Source organism: Diplotaxodon limnothrissa, linkage group LG3 (genome assembly GCF_057381915.1).
Source record: "Diplotaxodon limnothrissa isolate DT_005_m linkage group LG3, D_limnothrissa_male_GT1.1, whole genome shotgun sequence".
Taxonomy (NCBI): domain Eukaryota; kingdom Metazoa; phylum Chordata; class Actinopteri; order Cichliformes; family Cichlidae; genus Diplotaxodon; species Diplotaxodon limnothrissa.
In genome coordinates, this window is record NC_140598.1 from 25436724 (window position 1) to 25458417 (window position 21694).

A 21694-nucleotide genomic window follows, 5' to 3' on the forward strand; every position below is an offset into this window, starting at 1 on the left:
TTGTTTATCGCTCACTTTGCGCCGAAAGAGGAAGCCAGCGGATGTCGCGCTAAACAACAACAGCAGTTTAAGCTTGATCAGCTGTTGTTAGAATTTATTTAATATTAATTTCTAGTATCAGCTGATGTTTGCTGGAGCCACAGCTGTAAACCTGCTGGTCATGATATGGTTTGGTTATCTGGTGAGAGGGAAACATGAGGATGAAATCAGGAGATGTCCTTACTGGATCATCAGAGCTGAACAGGTGATGGAGAAACAGGTTTACCTTTTAGGTGACATGAATGAGTTGAAGGGAAGTTATGAACAGTTTCTGAGAGACAAATAACCCCAGGATCCTTTTTTAGGTAGCTGACAGCTGGTAACTGTGCAGGTGCGGATCTAGCAAAGTTTTGCCAGGGGGGCAGGTAGGGCATTAACAGGCAGAGGGGGGCACAAAGAAATACTTTTCTTTCTTATTCTCATTTAAAATGTCTAGCTTTTAAAAAATAATTATCTGAATCTTACAACAAACGATTGATAGATTGATGCATATATACCATCAGAACAGTGTACATCACTGTGTTTATTTTCATTCAAAGGCTTTATGATTTTTCCTATAATGGTGGGCCGGTCTCTAGTCAAAATGCCCGGGACAATTTTTTTGTCCCAGTCCAGCTCTGTATGCAGCTCATCTGCAGTCTGGTGTTACCTACATCTTCCTATTCAGAAGGCAGCATTTCCGAGTTCTGAGTACAATTGAAAGCACCACGACTGCAGTTTTTGTGTTGGATGTAAAAGGCGCACATGACGCTGTGACGTAGGCTAGAATCATGGCAGCAGTCAATGACGGTCCAGGCGTGGGATTTCTCTCGTGGAAATATGCACATTATCTTTTCCTTTCTATTGGTAGGTGGCACAGTGCACTTGTGGCAAGTAAGCAAGCTAGAAGACTGGCAAAGTTATGGAAGCAACACATTAATAAGAGAATTCTGAGTAAAACCAAAGTTACTTTCCCTAGTAACTAGTTACTTTGAAAGTAACGAGTAACTTGAAGTAATGGAGTTACTTTTGAGAGAAGTAACTAGTAATGTAACTAAGTTACTATTTTAAAGTAACTTACCCAACACTGGTCATGACAGAAGCTAATATTTCTGTGCTAACATCGTTTAGCCAGTAACAGCTTTCCTCCAATATAAGCTAACGTTTACACCGTAACTTTAAGCTAGCACCATAAAGACGGTAAAACACGTAATAATATCTACAAATGCATCTTAAAGCTGTTATATTAGCACTCGGTGTATTACTAAGATAGCCACATTAACATTACTGACACTCGCTGACTTTTAATAGTCATTCTATAAATGCTGTCCGTTTAAATGGTCTTACCTGTACACACTGCATATCCACCGGATTGCAGCCAGAGTGGATTCTGGAGTCTTCCACGCTCCTGTTAGTGATCCTCCATCTGGATGGATGAGAACAACCTTCTGAACAATCTAGCAGGAGATGACCCATATCTATGGGACTGATTTGTGCTAATAACGCCCATTGTATGGACTGATAACAGCCGAAGCGGGTGAGTAAAGCCACCCAGTAGCTAGCTGTGCCATTACCCAGCATACATCACTCCCTCCGTAAATGCAATAAACCATACAAAAGTATTGTTCTACCTGTTTTTCAGGTAGTTGTTTACATTATATAATTTATTGTGTTCTGTATACGTCACTACAATGTGATTTGGAAAATGTCTAAATATACCAACAAAAGGCACTTCCGCGGCAATCTCTTCAATCGGAGGACCCTTCACGTCAATTCCCGACGCGAGAGGGGTAACCTGCGCGTCCATAAGTGCAGCAGAGGGAGCCTGACCATGCGTCACACGTTTGACGAGTTGGGAGTGAGAACGTGTTGTATAGTCAGTAATACATGTAGTAAGGCTGTCAATGTCCTCTCCGTGGTCGTCACAGATCACCTCCCACTCTGCTGCAGAGTTGTTCTTTCACAGTGATGTGAAAGGGGGTTACACCATCTGTCATTCACAAACACTGTCAGTCCCCCTCCTTTCCTCTTACCGCTCTCTCTCGTCCTGTCCGCTCGCAGCATCTGGAATCCCAGTAGTGTCACGCTCGTGTCCGGAGTTAGCGGTGTTAGCCATGATTCCGTTAGCATCATGATGCTACATTGCCGGTGTTGTGCCAAAACCGGTACTCCCTCTGTGACCAGGTTAGCGACGTGAGCTCATTCATCTTATTGGGCAAAGATCTTACGTTTCCAATAATTACAGAAGGAAGAGATGGTCGATAACGTCTCCTTCACGGGCGACGGCGCTCCTTCCCAGCACGACACCCCCGTCTTTTCCTCCTCAGCTCGCTGGGAATGTCGGGTCTGTCCGCCGACAGTACCGTTGCGGGACGCAGTGCTAACAGCTGATCCTTACTGTAAACAAAGGATTCCTGCTCTGGGTCCCCAGACACGGGTGAAAAAAGTAGAAATAAACTAAGAAAAACGACCAGAACTAGCACAAAATGGTAGAACATGGTTGCAGAGTCTAATTACTAATACGTTAGTTATAAAAAAAATTACGAGAAGAAAAAAATAAGAAAGAAAGAAACTCAGAATGAGCAGAGCTGCTGTAACAGGCTGCCGCACACGGGGGGCGCCGGTGTTCCAGATCTACTGGCGTTTAGATCGACTGGCGTTGGTCGAACAGATGTGTGGCAATCTTGCGTTTCAGGAGCTGCTACCGACAAACCAGCAAAAAAACGCCAAATGTGTCATCTGTGACACTTGTGAGGTTATCTCAAACACACTCCGTCAGTCTTGATGCTGTTGAACAACAAAATGTTTAAAAATGTGGCGAGTTTACCTGGTGATATCCTCACGCGCGACGCGATCGCGAAAACGGCAAACAATTAACACCACGCCGATGTTGTTCACAGGACAGCAAGAGTAAACGATCGGGAGACTCTTGTCGTCGTTATCGTTCCCCTCGCACGGTTTATTTCTCCGAATTCAGCGTTTTTGCTCCACAACTACAGCGTGCTGTTTACTTTGTGCACTAACATGGAGTCGAGTCAACCAGCGCCACCTCTGGCCAAGTGCCACAGCCTACAGCCAGATCAACCTGTGACACACATCTGCAACACGTTTGAATTCGTGTCATGCACATTTGTACCTTTCAATTGTGTCTGTTTGTGCGTCATGCAAACAAACCTTTGAAATGAATGAAATGATATCATATATTTATTATCAGCCTACATTTGTACAAAATGCCAAATGACATACACATAAGAATCACCATCCTGATATCAATACTTTTGCCCATACGAAAAATGTCGTGAACACACTAATATTTCACCAGTGTTGTAACATCACATACAACTCTATGAGTTCCAGATCTACTGGCGTTTAGATCTACTGGCGTTTAGATCTACTCTACTGGCGTTTAGATCAACTGGCGTTAGTCGAACAGATGTGTGGCAGACTTGCGTTTCAGGAGCTGCTACCTACAGACCAGCAAAAAAAAACGCCAAATGTGTCATCTGTGACACTTGTGAGGTTATCTCAAACACACTCCGTCAGTCTTGATGCTGTTGAACAACAAAATGCTTAAAAATGTGGCGAGTTTACCTGGTGATATCCTCATGCGCGACGCGATCGCGAAAACAGCAAACAAGTAACACCACGCCGTTGTTGTTCACAGGACACAAAGAGTAAACGATCGGGAGACTCTTGTCGTCGTTATCGTTCCCCTCGCACGGTTTATTCCTCCGAATTCAGCGTTTTTGCTTCACAACTAAAGCGAGCAGTTTACTTTGTGCACTAACATGGACTCGAGTCAACCAGCGCCACCTCTGGCCAAGTGCCACAGCCTACAGCCAGATCAACTTGTGACATACATCTGCAACACGTTTGAATTCGTGTCATGCACATTTGTACCTTTCAATTGTCTCTGTTTGTGCGTCATGCAAATAAACCTTTGAAATGAATGAAATGATATCATGTATTTATTATCAGCCTAAAACTGGTAAAACTGTGTTTGTCATTACTTTTGTATAGTGGTATTACTTTCGCAATTTTCATTTTTTTTGGAAAACAACCGGACTGAAATGATAAATTGCAGACATACAGTATGTTAAGGGACTAGCAATATTCAGAATAACCTGTTTAACTACAGACATATTTATGTCATGATAATCCATTGAACACTTACTTTTACATTTTAATGTGATATTTATTACTTCTTGCTCATTTGTAGCTGAGAGGAACAGTGAAAAGAGATTTGATTTTATATTACTGATATTTTCATTTTTTTGACACGGGATGTCCGCTGCTAGTTCAGGGCCAACATTTATAAAAAAAAATTATTGAACCCATCTACAATGCTACTCATGTTGTGATTTTCACCATTTGCATCAATGAAACATTCAGGATATGATGTTCCAGAAGATCCTTGTTTAATTAAGTTGTTTAACACATCCCAAGTTCCTTTTATATTGTTTTTTTCATATAATCTTCTTCTATAATAAAGTTGTTTACTCGTTCTTATAATATCAGTCAATTTATTTCTATATGCTTTATATCTTTGTTCCACTTCTTTTGTTTTTACTTTGATGAACTGTTTATACAGATTGTTTTTCTTTTTGCAAGCATTAATAATTCCTTTTGTGAGCCAAGGACTTTATATTTTTTCTTTGTCTTGTGTTTGTTTACAGGACAATGTTTATTGTACAACATAGTGAAAATATCTAGGAAATTGTCATAAGCCTTGTCCGCATCTGACTCTTCATACACCAAACTCCAGTCTTGTTGTGCTAAATCGAAATTGAAGGCATGAATTGCTTCTTCATTTATTGCCCCTACGTGGCGTCCTTGTAGGGGCGCCACATGCCAGAATACTCCACTATGGTAGACCAGTAATCACATGGGCCCTTCCAATAAGTGTGATAGGGGTAACCAAGCTTCTGATTATTACACTCTATATCTACCATTGGATTGTAACCTACCCAAACATCATATTCCCGCCATGAACTATTTAAACCTTTACATGGCACGGTGGTTAGCACTGTTGCCGCACAGCAAGAAGGTCCTGAGTTCAATTCCACCATCAGGCCGGGGTCTTTCTGTGTGGAGTTTGCATGTTCTCCCCGTGTTTGCGTGGGTTCTCTCCGGGTACTCCGGCTTCCTCCCACCGTCCAAAGACATGCAGCTTGTGGGGATAGGTTAATTGGATAATCCAAATTGCCACTAGGTGTGAATGTGCGAGTGAATGTGAGTGTGAATGGTTGTCTGTCCCTGTGTGTTAGCCCTGCGACAGACTGGCGACCCGTCCAGGGTGTACCCTGCCTCTCGCCCTATGACAGCTGGGATAGGCTCCAGCGCCCCCCGCGACCCAGAAAAGGATAAGCGGAAGCGAATGGATGGACATTTAATGACAGCACAAAGATCGAATGTGTACGAAGTAGTGGACCCTTTAACGTAGTCCAACTCTACACCGCCATAATAATCAAAACACTCATCTGATTTACCTGTTTCACTACGTTTGGTTCGCTTCACCGTGGCCTGTGATGATGCAGTCGCTGGAATGGATTCAGGTCTGTCTCTGGGCAATTCACTTATAAGAAAAATCACAGTTACAATAACAACAGTCACACCTAACACTACCATTTTTCTCCAATTCCCCCTCAACCAGCCTAGAGAAGTTGACATGATTTAAATGTAGATAAAAGGCTCGTCTATTTACATCTCTCCCTCACAGAAGGCTTCTCTGCAGAGCATCAAATCTGCATGGCAAAGTGACACACTTTAGGTGATCTTCATCCTTGGGAAAAGTGGTGTCAACTATTTCCCAGTCTCCTAGTATTTGTGCCTCACACAGAAACACAATTCCATCGCTGGACTTCCTCTGCACCGTCACTTTTAGAGCTTGGCACGCTCTCTCCATCCCTCGAGTTCTCATGTTCCAACGCTGCTGAAGATTTAAGGCAGAGCACGTCGTACACCTTAGTCGTCTTCCTCAGCGTCAACATTGAATCTTTCATTTTATTTAAAATCTTGCTGTGGGAAGTCTCCTCTTGATCTCCTGGAAGCTCAGTAGCACAGCTCTCTGTGTGATGTCCGCTGTGCTGAAGATGATCTCTGATCCTCCTGAAGCCTCTCTCCTGGCCTCAGCTCCCATCTTGTGGACGATCCTCTCAGCCACTCCTTCTCATCATGGCACCTCACGACATCTACAAATTCAAAAATGACACTCCTCTCGCCACACGGCTTTCGCCATGTGTCAACTCCCCAATGAGACATGCACAAGAATGTTGCACATTCTCTCTAAAGCAATCTCCAGGGTTTCCCACTTGGAGCAGCCATACTCCAACCTGTAACCCTGTGTAAAAACATTAATCAGCAGTCACATGTTAAGCTTGTTTAACTCCCAGCTCCACCTGGAGCCTGTAACCTGGAAGACAAATCTGTTAAATCAAACTTCACATTTGCAACCAACTATAGATCATGAGAGTGATAAAGTACTCAGCATAACAGACAAGTATCATGTGCAGGTTTTCTCCAATCATGAAATCACTATTATTACCATAATTTGTCCCAAATCATGAATATTCCCAATTTATTCCACAATTAATCTGTGACTTTCCTTAAACAATTTCACTCCACCCATTTTATCACTTTGAGTTCAATAGTGGCAGGCTAATGAGCCCATATTCAACTATTCCATAAACACTGCATCCCTTATTTGTTTTTCTCATGTCACTTGTCCACTTTTGCTGAATCCTCCACATGCACTCTTAAAGAAAACAAACATTAGCAACACACATGGCTCATGTGGTGGGCAGGCGTCGGCCATCCACATTCCAGAGGTGCCATAAAAAGACCATAAAGTTAGCCATCCATAGCTGTGGAAAGAAGTGACACTAGTTTTCAACACAGGAAATTTCTCACATGTTATTCACATTGTCAAAGTAGCCTTCACATTTTCCCAAAAACACAGTGTAACAGCATCACCAACTCATAACCTGTAGTAGAGAAACAAACATCCACCAATTGTTCTGTTAGAAATCACATCATCAAATCACATGAAGAACTGTAATGCTGTAGAAAAGAATGCAAATATTAGCGCTGCGCAGGTGTGTACACACTTTCTCACAGTAACTTCTGTGAGCAACATGAATAACACACCCCTGGTAGATTCACAAACACAGAAAATGGCATTTAAAAGGTGAAACCATCACGCAACCTCAGATGTTGCTGTCATCTTTCTGCTCCTGTAAAAGGAAACATAAATTCATCCACCCTTTTGTCCTGTCTAGGTGGAGCTTAACCTTGAGTCGTGGTTAAGTCTTGTCAGCTTTTACCAGTCAGTCAGTTTGTTTTTATTTCCATTCATTCATTCATCCATTCTTTCTTTCTTTGCTGATAGTGGAACCTATCGTCGCATTTAGTTTCCACTTTCAGCAAAATGACGTCATTTCAAAAGAAAAAGAAGAAGAACTTTAGATCGGATTTCCTCGCTGAATCTTTTTTAGGCAGGGACTAATTGTCCCAAATAAGTGGCTTTCTCCAGAGCCCATTTTAATGTGGAGAAGCTCACTTATAACAATTTTCTTTACGACGTGTAGCACTTTTAATTCCCGACGTGCAGATCTGCTTAAAGAGAAGAAATTCACAAACAAAAATCAGTGCACTGTTCAAAAAATAGAAATAAAAATTGACAAATAAAACTGAAAAACAAAAGAAAAAAGAAAAAATACAGAAGCCCGGTCTTAAGACTTGTCACGGAATATTCTTTCTCTTATAGGTGAGAAAACACCCATAGTTCAGTAACAAAACAAAACAAAAAACAAAACAAAACAAAAATCTGCTAGTTTCACTCATTTAAACTCTGGCTGCAGGATTCTGTTCACCCCTGCTATCATGTTCCCCAAAATAATACTAATTCAGTCGTCTATGTATCAGTTCTCAACCCACTCACTAAAACAAACAGGATGATGGTAACAAAATTACCTACTTAAAATTGTGTTTGATCTTCATTACATGTGTGTGTCGGGTTAATACATTTTCTGTTTTTATGTATCCTTTTATGTACCTTTCCCCTTTTTTCTGAAACAAACTCCGTTCACTCCAAATTTTGTTTCAGAAACATCTAAATGAAAAACTCTGTCATAGTCAGGCACAGCTAAACCCCAAATGCTTGCAGGTTACCATAGGCAACCACACTGTGTGTTGTCAACCCTTTCCACAAATGCCCTCTTTTAATGTGTAACACTTTGTGTATGATTTTTAAACAGACTCACATGCTTAAGATGTTGTCTAATCTTCATGAGCTCTCTTGTGTTTGTGTTAGTAGGGTTAATGCATGTTCTGCTTGTGTATGTGATTTTGTATATGTTTCTATTTTCGCAGTGTTTCAGACTCCTTCTCAATTTTCCAACTTAAGCAGTCAGATTTCTTTTCCCCAGGTTTGCTAACCCAAATTTTGATTTCCCACATTAAATAATTCCCATGTGTTCTCACCTAGTCTTCTCACTCTGTTGTCCTCTCCCACTTCAACAGTCCAATAGCCGGCAGTTCTCCTTCAGCTTTGTCCTGTGTTCCACTGTCTCTTCTTGCCATTTTACTCCAAAGGTGGCAAATGTTAAACTCCAACAGTCTCCTCAGTTCTCCTCAAATGTTCTTGTCACATGCACAGTGAAGTTGCAGCTTGTTGGAAACACAGTGCCATTCATCCAATCAGGCAGGATGATGGGTTTGCTCTTCTTCTCTGATGCTGTTTGTTCACATTGCTGCTGCTTGCTGGGACTCTTTGCTCAGGACTTTGCTGCTGTCCCTTTATCTGCCATGTTATTGCTCTTTAGAGCTGCATTCCTTGTCTTCAGGAAGGAGTGAGAGCTCGCTTGTGAGGTTGAGAAATACATGGTGCTGTAAATAAGTTAGCCAGAAACTTGGCCTGCATGTTTCCAATGATGTTAAACTATGACTTTCTTCCAACCGCTGCATGTGGAAAATTGATTCAGGTCTGCTTTTCACCTGAAAGTGACAAACTAAGACATTTTCATTATTATTATCAGTGCTTAATCAACACACATCTCTCTCTCTCTCTCTCTCTCTCTCTCTCTCTCTGTTCTTGTGAACAGTCCTTTCTTAAAAGCAGAAAATGAGACTGTAGTTGTTCCTGGCTGATCAACACAAAACCTTTTTCCTATAATTTTTTTCATCTACAATATAAATTCTCTCTTTTTCACTCTTTTTTTTTCTGGTGCATATTATGTGTGGTGTCCCCTGTGTGGTGTCACCTTTCCATTTTTCTAACAGTACACTTGCATACCTCAGTGCTTGTCTTCCTCCCCCTTTTGTGGTGGTCTGGACACTGTGTCAATCCTCCACTTCCAGGCAGTCGCTTGTCTCCCCGGATTCCTTAACCTAATTTGATTCCCCACACTAAAACAGCCGCCTCAGCCCTCTTCTGCTCCTTTTCTTCTCTCCCACTTTTCAGTCCAATGGCAGTCAGTTTTTTCAGCTTTGTCCCGTGTCTCTCTTTGTCCCACTGTCTCTTTCATTGCCATCTCACTCCAAACATGGCAAATGTCAAACTCAGACAGTCTTCTCAAAAGTCCTTCACACACAGTGAGGTTGCAGCTTGCTGGAAACGCATCTCCATCCATCCAATCTAGATGGTGGTTCTTCTCTTTCTGATGCCGTTTGCCCACAGCGCTGCTGGACCTCTCTGCTCAGAACTCTGGTATTGTCTCTTGGACTCCTGTCCACTGTTGATGTTCATGCTCGTGCTTCTGAAACTGCACTCTGTGTCTTCAGGGAGAGCTTCCTTGGAGCTTGCTTGTTCAGGATGAGGACGGGAAACTGCAAAACAATTCAGCCAAAAAATTCTGGCTGGGTGTTTCTATTTCTTCTAATGATCTTAACCTATAATTTTCTTCCGACTGCTGCCCGTGGAGAATTGATCCAGGTCCGTTCCCCACCTGTAAACGACAGACTGAGAGACTTTCATTATTCACTGTGACTGCATATGTTTTCATCACTCATAAAGCAACACATCTCTGCTTATTTTGTTTTGAACTCTACTGACTTTAAACCCCAAAAATGAAATTTTTATTTGGTCTTAACCGCAAACACAAAAATCTTCTTGATTTTGTTGTTAATTATTTTCATCCACAACACTCCAAATTATGTTTTCTTTTGTGTCCAGCAGGGGAAGAAGGTGACCTGTAGCGTCACTGCTTCCCCCAGTTGGAGACAATTTCCCACTCACACTTCCACACTTTTTATTTTCTTTGTTTTCATGATTTTCTTTCTCTCTTTTTTTTTCACCCCATTGTTTTACACCCACATATTAACCTGTTAACTCACTCCTCCAACCTCATTTTCCTTTCACCCCAACAGCTCTCATACAGTCAGCAATCAAATTCTCCATTCACCCTTGAGTACTTGATCACCTTTAAATGTCACTGTTAATTTTATCAATTAATTTATCATTACTTTATAACTAATCCACTCTTTAATTTGCTTTATTTACTTTAGTTCACTTTCTCCTCTTTGATCACTACGATTTCTTAACTATTTATTATTTCACAAAAAAATCAACTAATGTACTTTGTCTCCCTCTTTGTCATCAAGGAATTCACACACACTCACGGGCTGGTCACTCGCCCCCACCTTTTCTTTCTCTCTCACACACGCACATTTTGCTCTTCGTTCGTTCCACCTGTGAACCCCGCCCCTCGAGGCTGGCTCACACACACTTCATGCTTCTCGCAGTCCCATTCAAACTTTCTGCGAGACACTTCTTCCTCTGCTTATTCCGGACAACACCCTAAGCGGCACACAAAGCGGATGCCGTCCGCTCGTGCACCTCACAAATTATTCAAACTGCGCCACGGACTCGATACCGCGGTTTCTCTTCCCCTAAAAAATATAAAACCAAATTAAACCCCCCAATTGACTTCAGTTTCCAACAATTCGCAACACGGCCTCCTACCGCGATTTCTGCACACCACAAACACACACTTTTAGACACGAATTCTTTTTGTTACTTCAATTGACTCCCGTACTTCAGACGAGACGCCGACTCTAACGGCGCTTTCACACACACACGCAATCTACACACACTGCAGTCAGTGGGCTGAGCCAAGCAGTCGTTCTCTCACTAACAAAGCAACTTGCCCCCACTCTCATGCACATTATCAACCACGACTAGGATCCAAAACCTAGCTTTAGTTATTTAGGGCGCCCTCAGTGCCCAGGTTACCAACCTGGCAAATCCCAAGGACGCGTCCAACCAAGGGTGGAGTTGCCAAACTCGGAGCGCACACGGCCCTTAGCCGGCGACAAAGCCTTTCGGCCCCGCTTTCTAACTAATAGTAACACAAATTTCCTGCTTTAACGCACGAGGACAGATCACCGCCACTTTTTTCTAATAACTAAGACGGATGAAACACCGATTCTATTAATCCGTAACAAAAATCTGCTGCTTTAACGCACTGAGATTTTCTTACGGGGCGCTAAACATCAACTTGGAGTTCTTACAAAAGTCTCTTGCTTTAACGCACTGAGACGGATGCTAGCCGCCTTTTTTTCTACTGAGTGAATTTACACTGGGATACGTTCAACTTAGCGAACAGATAATTTAGGCTTTAAACAATATGCACGGTTCGAAAATAAACAGGTCGTGCTTACCTTTTAATCATGTGAGCTAGCTCTCTGTTCGCCTCTTTTCACGATCTCAGCTCCGCCAATTCATCTCTGGGCCTAGAGCGAATCCCGAGGGTTTCGGCACCAAAACTGTTGAGAAATCAGTTTTACCCCGGTTCTTTTCATTCCTCGAGCGTCCAGAGATGGCACCGGACTCAGTAGTCATTTTCATCTTCATTTATCTTCATTTAAGCATGCACTTCTAGAAGGGAAGAGAGGCCGGTGTCCCTCTGCAAAAATCTTCACCCCTTTGTTAGTTACAGCCAGCTTTATAGAGGTGACCCCATCATAAAACCCCTTACGGTGTGCTGGAAACTCTGTGTCTGTGTCTATGTGAGTGCTCGTGAGTGAGTGTGTGCGCATACCTGTGTGTATGTGTGTGCACATGAGTGAGTGTGCGTGTGGATGTGTGTGTGTGACCGTTAAAACACTGTGGGTGTAGGTGACTCCCTAGAGGTCATAAAACCCCTCTCACTTCCAGACCACAGTTACAAATCTTGAGACCCCCACCCTAAGACATCCTCTGGGGAATTTCCACTCAGAGGGCGAGGTCTACAATCTACTCCTACAATCAGCCTTTATTATAGTGAGGGCAGTGTCAGTGTCTCTACAACAGTTCTACATTATATTTTAACACATTTCTAAACTTTAAATCAGCTAAATATTCTACAGAACATATGTAGCAACCCTGCCGCCCGCCTTATTTAATCTATTCATGTATTTTAAATCATATCCATTCAAACAGAAATCTATTCCTTTATGGACATTGAACCAAGTTTCAGTGACGGCTATAACACTGAAGGGGTGAGAAAATTGTTGCAAGTAGTCCTTAATGAAATCAAAATTAGAATACATACTTCTGCTGTTAAAGTGAATTAATGAGAGCTTCCCGTCTAGGTTGATTTTTTTTTTTTTTCATATTGTTCCTGTGTGAAATAATTACAATTTTTAACAAAAGAAGAAAGAAAATTACTTTCAGAATCTATTTCTGGATCTATTATATTATGCTCCTTATATTCACAATCTAGATCAATTACTTTCTGTTGGAGAATTGATTTCAACATGTCTGTTACGCCCCACTTAAAAACGAAGTGTTGACTGGAGTGAGGGGTAACGCAAAGTGAAAAAGAACACCTGAGCTACTGGAGAATAGGCAAGGCAAGGCAAGGCAAGGCAAGTTTATTTGTATAGCACAATTCAACAACAAGGTGATTCAAAGTGCTTTACAGAGACATTAGAAACAAGAACAAATAAAAAGCATGATTTAAAATTGAATAAAACAAGCAAATAAACTAACTAACTAATTAACAAACAAACAAACAACAGTATATAAAATCAAAACAGATAAAATCAGAACAGTAGATAAAATCAGTAGTTAAATGTAAGTTTTGAAATTTAAGCTTAAAGTGTGGATATGGTGCTTTATTCAAATGCAGCTGAGAACAGGTGAGTCTTCAATCTGGATTTAAATAAACTGAGTGTTTCAGCTGATCTGAGGCTTTCTGGGAGTTTGTTCCAGATATAAGGAGCATAAAAGCTGAATGCAGCTTCTCCGTGTCTGGTTCTGACTCTGGGAACTGATAAAAGACCGGATCCAGATGACCTGAGGGATCTGGATGGTTCATACTGGGTCAGGAGGTCATTGATGTATTTTGGTCCTAAACCATTCAGAGCTTTATAGGCCAGCATCAGAACTTTAAAGTCTATCCTCTGACGGACAGGCAGCCAGTGTAAAGACCTCAGAGCTGGACTGATGTGGTCCACTTTTTTGGTCTTAGTGAGGACTCGAGCAGCAGAGTTCTGAATGAGCTGTAGTTGTCTGACTGATTTTTTAGGTAGACTTGTAAAGATGCTGTTACAGTAATCAAGCCTACTAAAGATGAATGCATGGACTAGTTTTTCCAGGTCCTGTTGAGACATCAGATCTTTTATCCTTGATATATTCTTGAGGTGATAGTAAGCTGACTTTGTTATTGTCTTAATGTGTTTTTCTAAGTTTAGGTCTGCATCCATCACTACACCCAAATTTCTCGCCTGGTTTGTGGTTTTTAGATGTATAGATTGAAGTTCTCTGGTGACCTGTAATCGTTTTTCTTTGGCGCCAAAGACTATTACCTCAGTTTTGTTTTTGTTTAGCTGGAGAAAATTGTGGCACAACCAGTCATTGATTTCCTCAATGCATTTACCAAGAGCCTGTACAGGGCCTCGGTCTCCTGGTGACATTGTGATATATATTTGTGTGTCATCTGCATAGCTGTGGTAGTTTATTTTGTTGTTCTTTATAATCTGTGCCAGTGGGAGCATGTAAATGTTAAACAGAGGGGGTCCCAAGATGGAACCTTGGGGAACTCCACATGTGATACTTGTCTGCTCAGATGTGAAGTTACCTATTGATACAAAGTATTTCCTGTTTTCTACGTATGTTTTGAACCAGTTTAGTACAGTTCCTGAAAGACCTGTCCAGTTCTCCAGTCGTTTGAGTAATATGTTGTGGTCAACTGTATCAAATGCTGCACTGAGGTCCAGTAAAACTAGGACTGACATTTTTCCACTGTCTGTATTCAGACATATGTCATTAAACACTTTGGTCAGAGCGGTTTCAGTGCTGTGGTTCTGTCTAAAACCTGACTGGAAGGCATCGTAGCAATTATTCTGTTTTAAGAAGTAACTGAGCTGTTGAGCTGTTTTTCAATGATCTTACTTAAAAACGGGAGATTTGAGATCGGCCTGTAGTTGTTCATTTGTGTCTTGTCAAGATTGTCCTTTTTCAGTATAGGTTTGATTACAGCAGTTTTTAGTGATTCTGGAAACACACCTGATAATAAAGAAAAGTTGACGATCTGTAACAGGTCTGACTCTAAAGTCTTTGAGACCTTTTTGAAAAAACTTGTTGGCAGGACATCTAAACAGCAGGAGGAGGAGTTCAGTTGACCTAAGATGTCCTCCAGGTCTTTGCTGTTAATAGGTTGAAACTGTTTCATGGTGTTTAAACAGTTTTTTGGTGGACACAGTACATATCCTGGATCTGCTGTTGATGTCTGCTAATAGATGTCATTAAACAAGATTTATTGCCCAAAACTACTACAATAAAAACAAACACAGGGAAGTTCTTTTCTTCAGGGTCTCCAAGGCCAAAACAACAAACAAAACACCCCCTTTAGCTAGAAATCAAACCAAGTACTCACTAACCAAAACAAAATACAATGGCTGAGCTCCCTGTCTAACCAAGAACAGGAGAAAACAGTTGAAACAAAAATGGCAGAGAACCCCTACCTGCTTCCACAATGATGAACTAATTAACACAATAAGGGCACACCTTTGCTTACAATAAAAGAAAGGAAACCAAAGTTCCACAGGCTTTAAGTTCTCACACACATACACACTAAGGCCCGCTGCCCAAAACACTACAGCTCACAGCTCTGGCAGAAATTGGGGAAGTGGCAGGAGTGTGGCAGTTTAGGATGGCAAACTATATGCTCTGGCTGATGAGCTAGAACACACCTCAGCTGCGGCTCATGAGGCAGACCTGCAACACAAGAAAAGGAGAAAAAAAAAACCTCTTCTACAAAGGGAGAGTCACTAGAGGTCAGCGACCGTAACAGTGTCCATGTCATTTCTTCAGTCACCTTTTCCCCCCACTATATGTTAATAGACCTCTCTGCATTAAATCATTCTCTGGCTCTCTTCCACAGCATGTCTTTGTGCTGTTTCCTTCTCTAACTCCAACACGTCACGGCAGATGGCCGCCCCTCCCTGAGCCTGGTTCTAATGGAGGATTCTTCCTGTTAAAAGGGCGTTTTTTCTTCCACCTGTTGCCAAATTGCTAGCTCAAAAGGGGGAAGTTTGATTGGATTTTTGACCCTTCAGAGGAAGCTCATTACCACCACATGTATCCATGACCTCAGTCTTTGGTCACTAGCCAAAACCACAGATGAGGGTAGTGACGTTGCTTGACCAGTAAATTGACGGCTTCACTTTTACGTTCAACTCTCTCTTCATGACAACAGATCAGTGCAACGTTTGCATCACTGCACCTATGACCCCGTCTGTCAGTCTGAACATATTATACTGCTTCAGGTTCGACAGGTTATTCTGAGCTGCTGATTATATAAGCGCTATAAAAGGTTTTTGAAGACTTGTTTCTCATACTTTTGCCATTAAAGGGCACACTAGAGGCGAGGAAATCTACAGTGAATTTAAAAGTTGCAGAATTTGACATGTGTTTCCAGGATATGGTTATCATGCAGGACATTGTCAAGTTAATCACAAATCCATGTCTTTCTATTGTTGCTGAAACTGTATCCACAAATACAGGGATGGCCAGCTCCAGGCCCAAGAGCTGGTTTCCTGCAGGTTTGTGACCTTGATCCAGCACAGCTGACTTAATTGGGAAAAATTACCCCATCGGCATTTCTAGAAGTTCTCTAGAGGCCTGGCAATGAACTAATCATCTGTACCAGGTGTATTGACCAAGGGTGTTATCTAAAACCTAAAAGACACTGGCTCTTGTGTACAGATGGGTATTATTTAGGTTTTATCCGATACTGGTGCCAAACCGGTACATTTGAATCCGTGCCGGTACTTAAACAGTGCTCGAACCGGTGCTTAAAAAATAGAGGACACAAACTTTTTCCACAAAACCTCTTATGTTTAGCTGTTGTTCGTAAAAAGATAACAATGTTAGCCTTTTCTGCAGCTACAGGGCATATATGGTATCACTCTTGGCTGGAAGCAGTGCTTAAAGAATGGAAAAAACACAAATTTTGTCCAAAAACCTCTCTTTTTTAACTGTTTTCCACTTTTTCTTTGGTCATTTTGGCCTTTTTGGCCAGGGTGAAGGGAGTATCTGCCATCAAAAAAGAAGACAGCCGCATGTAAATACGATGATGTTTGCTAGTTCACCTTACATGCATTAATATAATAACGTGGTTAGCCTACTCAACGTAAATTACACACGAACAACATTAAGCTACTCACGCAGAGAAGAAAGGCTGCACTGACATCATCATCCATCATAATTTCTGCTACACTGGCAGGGCTAGGGGCCAGGACTCTACTCTTCGGGTTTTGGGGGGATGTTGCTAACTCCAGGTTCGATAACATGCACTACACCCACAGTAGATGTGCAAGCTATCAAATACGGTGCATTTATTGGCTTTTAAAAAAACGCTATGTGTCGCCAGGTGTTTCACCAGATTTTGAGGTGTTACCTTCTTTGCACAGTATCACCTTAAAGCACTTGTTGCAGGCTGCTTAGTTTGCATCTTTTGCTGTGAAGTACAGCCACTTCGCCTTGGGTATTTTTAATCTGTAGCTCTGCTGGAAAAGAACGTACATACCTGGGCCCGCCTACTATCCTGGGAAACGTAAAATGATTGGCTAGAATCCAAAGTGTATGACATCTCAGGGAAAAAAAGCACCAAAATGTGTGCTGCTTTCTGGTCTGGTTACTACAGTTTATGTGGTACCGGATACCGGTAACCATCCCTACTCTTGAGGCCTGGAGGTGGTCACCCCTGTACTAAGATGTAAGGATGCTTTTTCTTTACCTTATGAAGTGGACATGGAAACTGCAAAGTGACAATAAACTGCAGTCTAGGGCAAACATTTTTGTCACAGTGTGGATTCCCTTATGGTTTTTCATTGAGCTTATGTCCAGTGGTGAAGGATGACCCACACTGGTCACAGATGTGCTTTTTGACCCCACTGTGGAGAGGTCATGTATTTTAATGTACTTGGTGTGTGGAAGCCTCTCACACATTCTTTGCAGTAGTTCATTTTGTCTCCAGTGTGGCTTTGTTTGTGGTTTAAGGTCCCGTTGATGATTGGAAGTTTTTCTACAAAGGTCACAGAGAAGCTTTCCCACCACCACAGTGACGACAGGGTTGAGAACTGGATCCATCTGTGTCGCTCTGATTCTAAACAAAGACAGTGTAAGTCAGGGAATTCCTTTAACGTTTTTATCCTGAATGTCGCCTGAAACAAAGAGCATCTCTGCCAACGTCCAATTACATTTTACTGTTTACATTATAACACTCAGTATAACTCCATAAGTTTACTGATCAGACTTGTTCCAAACAATCAGGTTAAAATTACAAGATAAAACATAAATACATCCTCACAATAACTGCACTTGTAGAGTTACTTTCTGGTGTGGATCTTTTGGTGTTTTTTCAGGTGATGTGGAGATTTAAAGGTCTTCTGACACAGGTCACATTTATAAGGTCTCTCCTCAGTGTGGATAAACATGTGTTGTTGTAACTGTGCATCTGTTGCAAACAGTTTCCCACACTGATCACAGCGGGAAACATCATTTCCAGTGTGAAACCGTAGGTGAATATTTCGGTACTGTTTGTCGCTGAAACTTTTTCCACAAAAGTCGCAGCTGTACGCCTTAATTCCAGAGTGGGTAACTAGATGCTTCTGTAAGTCGCTATTTTGAGCAAACATCTTGCCACACATCTCACAGCTGTGTGCTTTAACTCCACTGTGGATGATATGGTGTAATTTTAAGCATTTACGATGGGTAAAAGACTTTCCACACAAGTCACAGCTGTAAGGTTTAACTCCACTGTGGATGAGTTGGTGTGCTTTAAAGTTTTGAGCGTGGGTAAAAGACTTTCCACACAAGTCACAGTTGTACGCTTTAAATTCACTGTGGATGAGTCTGTGTATTTTTAATTCTCCAGCCCGGGTAAAAGACTTTCCACACAAGTCACAGGTGTGTGCTTTAACTCCACTGTGGATGAGTTGGTGTATTTTTAAGCTTCCAGCCTGGGTAAAAGACTTTCCACACAAGTCACAGCTGTAAGGTTTAACTCCACTGTGGATGAGTTTGTGTTTTTTTAAGCATCCAGCCTCGGTAAAAGACTTTCCACACAAGTCACAGCTGTAAGGTTTAACTCCACTGTGGATGAGTTTGTGTGATTTTAGGCTTTGAGCCAGGGTAAAAGACTTTCCACACAAGTCACAGCTGTATGACTTAACTCCACTGTGGATGAGCTGGTGTGTTTTTAGGCTTTGAGCCAAGGTAAAAGACTTTCCACACAAGTCACAGCTGTATGACTTAACTCCACTGTGGATGAGTTGGTGTCTTTTTAAGCCTCCAGACCTGGTAAAATCCTTCCCACACTCATCACAGCTGTAAGGTTTAACTCCACTGTGGATGAGTTGGTGAGTTTTTAAAGTTCCAGCCTCGGTAAAAGACTTTCCACACAACTCACAGCTGTACGCTTTAACTCCACTGTGGATGAGTTGGTGAGTTTTTAAACTTCCAGACTGGGTAAAAGACTTTCCACACAAATCACAGCTGTAAGGTTTAACTCCACTGTGGATGACTTGGTGTTTTTTTAAATTTCCAGACTGGGTAAAAGCCTTTCCACACTCGTCACAGCTGTAGGTTTTCTCTCCTTTTCTTCTGTGAGGTTTGTCGGCCTCCTGAGAGCGCTGACTTCTCGCTCCATGTTGGTCCTGCAGTGACAGAGATACAAACAGCGGCAGTGAGTGAAATGCAGTCGTGGAACAAACTGAAACTCCCTCCGTTGGTGGAATCAAACATGTCAACAAACACATTGTTGGTGTGTTACCATCACCTTCTGGTGACAGTATCACATTACAATGATGTGACACAATGAGAGTTGTAAAGAAAATTACATTATTGAAGAAATATTTATCAGTGGAGAAAATCTTTTACGCATAAGAAATTGCAAGTTCAACTGATGATATTGTTGTTTCAATGTGTGCTTATAAAATATGATCTTTGTATTTCCTTCTAACTTCTGTGGTTTTTGGTTGTGAATGTAGATTCTGTATATATGGAGGAACCCAGGATGCAAAAGATAAAGCTGATGTTAACAGGTTTTTCAATAAAAATAAGGTAAAATAAAATGAAATAAATAAATAAACAGCTGTGCACACAGCTTCAAAAAGTGTAATTGTGATATTTTTCTCACCTTTTGTGTTGAAGTCATTGTTTCCTCTGTAGTGGCTGAGCTGAGTCCAAATGGATGAAACTGTCCTTCTGCTGCTCCACCAGACTCCTGTTACTCAGCTGGGACACACACAAAAAATACAATATATATATATTAGGGGTGCAACGATACACAAAATTCACGGTTCGGTTCGGTTCGATACTTTGGTGTCACGGTTCGATATTTTTTCGATACAAAAAAAATGTTCATGCATTTTTAATTTGTCATTTATTAAAATTCTAAATATATATTTGAACTCAAAAGTACAGTTTTTAAATTTAACCCTAACCCTTGTGCGCGTTTTTTATTTTGACAGCGAATGCGCACCTGCGGACCACTTATGTGCAGCCCTGGTTATTTAGCTCGTCATATTGCAGCCACAGAAATAATTTTGTCCATGAAACCATAAAGCTGCACTTTCTTTTTGCCTTATAGTCTCATTTGTCATAACTTCTCCGTTTTGTGGTAAGCTTTTCTTTGGCTGTCACTTCTTCACCCTGACCTGTCTTATTTGGCTCAGCAGAACTAAAATATATATCTGTCTGTGAAGGTTCTCAGTCATCCAGGTCGTAGTCAAATATAAATCCTGCTGCTTTTACACACGCACTCACATAAGCTCAGCGATTCTCTGCGCGATCAACCTCTCACATGTTTAAGCTGCGGGAGATTTCACTTGTCATGTTTGCATAGTAAGCTAACGATTAATAAGACGATGTCAGAGGAATTGGTGCGCAAATTATCATCACTCACATATCAGTGCTGTCGCTCTCTATACACAGTTCGCGCGATTGCAAAGTGAAAGCAAAAAAACAAGCGCAAATTCAAACGCGATTTCAATATGTCACATTTTGACAGTGGCTCACCGATGCCAATGACATAATTACCCAGCTACATTTCTGAAAGAATGCAAAAGCATTGACATATATTTTTCCTTCCTACAATAGCCCGACGGGCAGGGCAGAGATAGATTTTGGTACCCCGACTGAAAAAATCGCTACCCCCGGGACGTTGGGCTAGCGATATTGCGAGCCCTGTATCTGATTGAGGAATCACTCATCTTTGGAAAAGAGAGTTTATTACAGAGAAATGTCTCTTTCCAAAATAAAAGCTATACTATCCGCTTCTTCTGGGCTATATTCTCAGCAGCATATTAAACAGCTGTCTAAATGACTCGGCTAAAGTTAGTAGCATGCTTGCTTTTTTTTGTCTGCTTCCACTTGTCTTTGCACTAGGATGATGTCGGCGTAAATGTGCAGTCATATTCGTTGTGTTCCCACTAGTGCTTTCAGGTTAATCTCGTTGAAATGACCTTAACGCCACAACACGGCAAATCTCCGTTAACGAGCTACCGCCGATCGCCCCGTGCATGGGGCTAGACGGCCAACACGTTAACGAGCTAACTGCGCTAACACACTAGTTCCCACCCATGTAATTGAGCATTGCATGGCACATCCAACATACTGTTTTACTTTAGTCCATGACTCGCTTACCTTCAGGGTCATACGTCACATTAAAACCAAAATAATTCCAAACGCCAGATCTGAATGAGAGTGGGGGAGGTCCATGTTGTAAGGAGAGCTTAACTTCTGTCTCGCTAGCTTGCCCTGCGCTCTTCCTTCTGACGATGCTGTCTGTGTTGAGCGCTCAGTGGATCTGCGCTCGACAGTGCAGCCTAGGCTATATATATATATATATATATATTTATTAGGGGTGCAACGATATTCGTATCGATATTGAACCGTTCGATACAGTGCTTTCGGTTCGATATGCATATGTATCGAACAATACAAAATTTGTAATTTATTTTATCAACTTTCCTTCTGACGATGCTGTCTGTGTTGAGCGCTCAGTGAATCTGCGTTTGACTACTCCGCCTAGGCTGCACTGTCGAGCGCAGATCCACTGAGCGCTCAACACAGACAGCATAGTCAGAAGGAAGAGCGCAGGGCAAGCTAGCAAGATAGAAGTTAAGCTCTCAGCAACATGGACCTCCACCACTCTCATTCAGATCTGGCGTTTGGAATTATTTTGGT

General features: G+C 41.7%; 2 protein-coding genes across 2 annotated transcripts in view; one reads left to right on the top strand and one right to left on the bottom strand.

Annotated features, from left to right (window-relative positions):
- The window catches only part of LOC146635088 (uncharacterized), a 163370-nt gene that overhangs the window by 102355 nt on the left and 39321 nt on the right, over window positions 1-21694 (top strand). The gene's annotated exons all lie outside the window — the stretch shown is intronic.
- On the bottom strand, window positions 15851-19810 carry LOC146635091 (uncharacterized). The gene is made up of 2 exons (XM_085344787.1): window positions 19644-19810; window positions 15851-19161 (listed from the first exon to the last, which is right to left on the bottom strand). Exons 1-2 carry the CDS (start codon window positions 19659-19661, stop codon window positions 17833-17835), a joined length of 1347 nt encoding a protein of 448 aa, XP_085200913.1. The 5' UTR covers window positions 19662-19810; the 3' UTR covers window positions 15851-17832.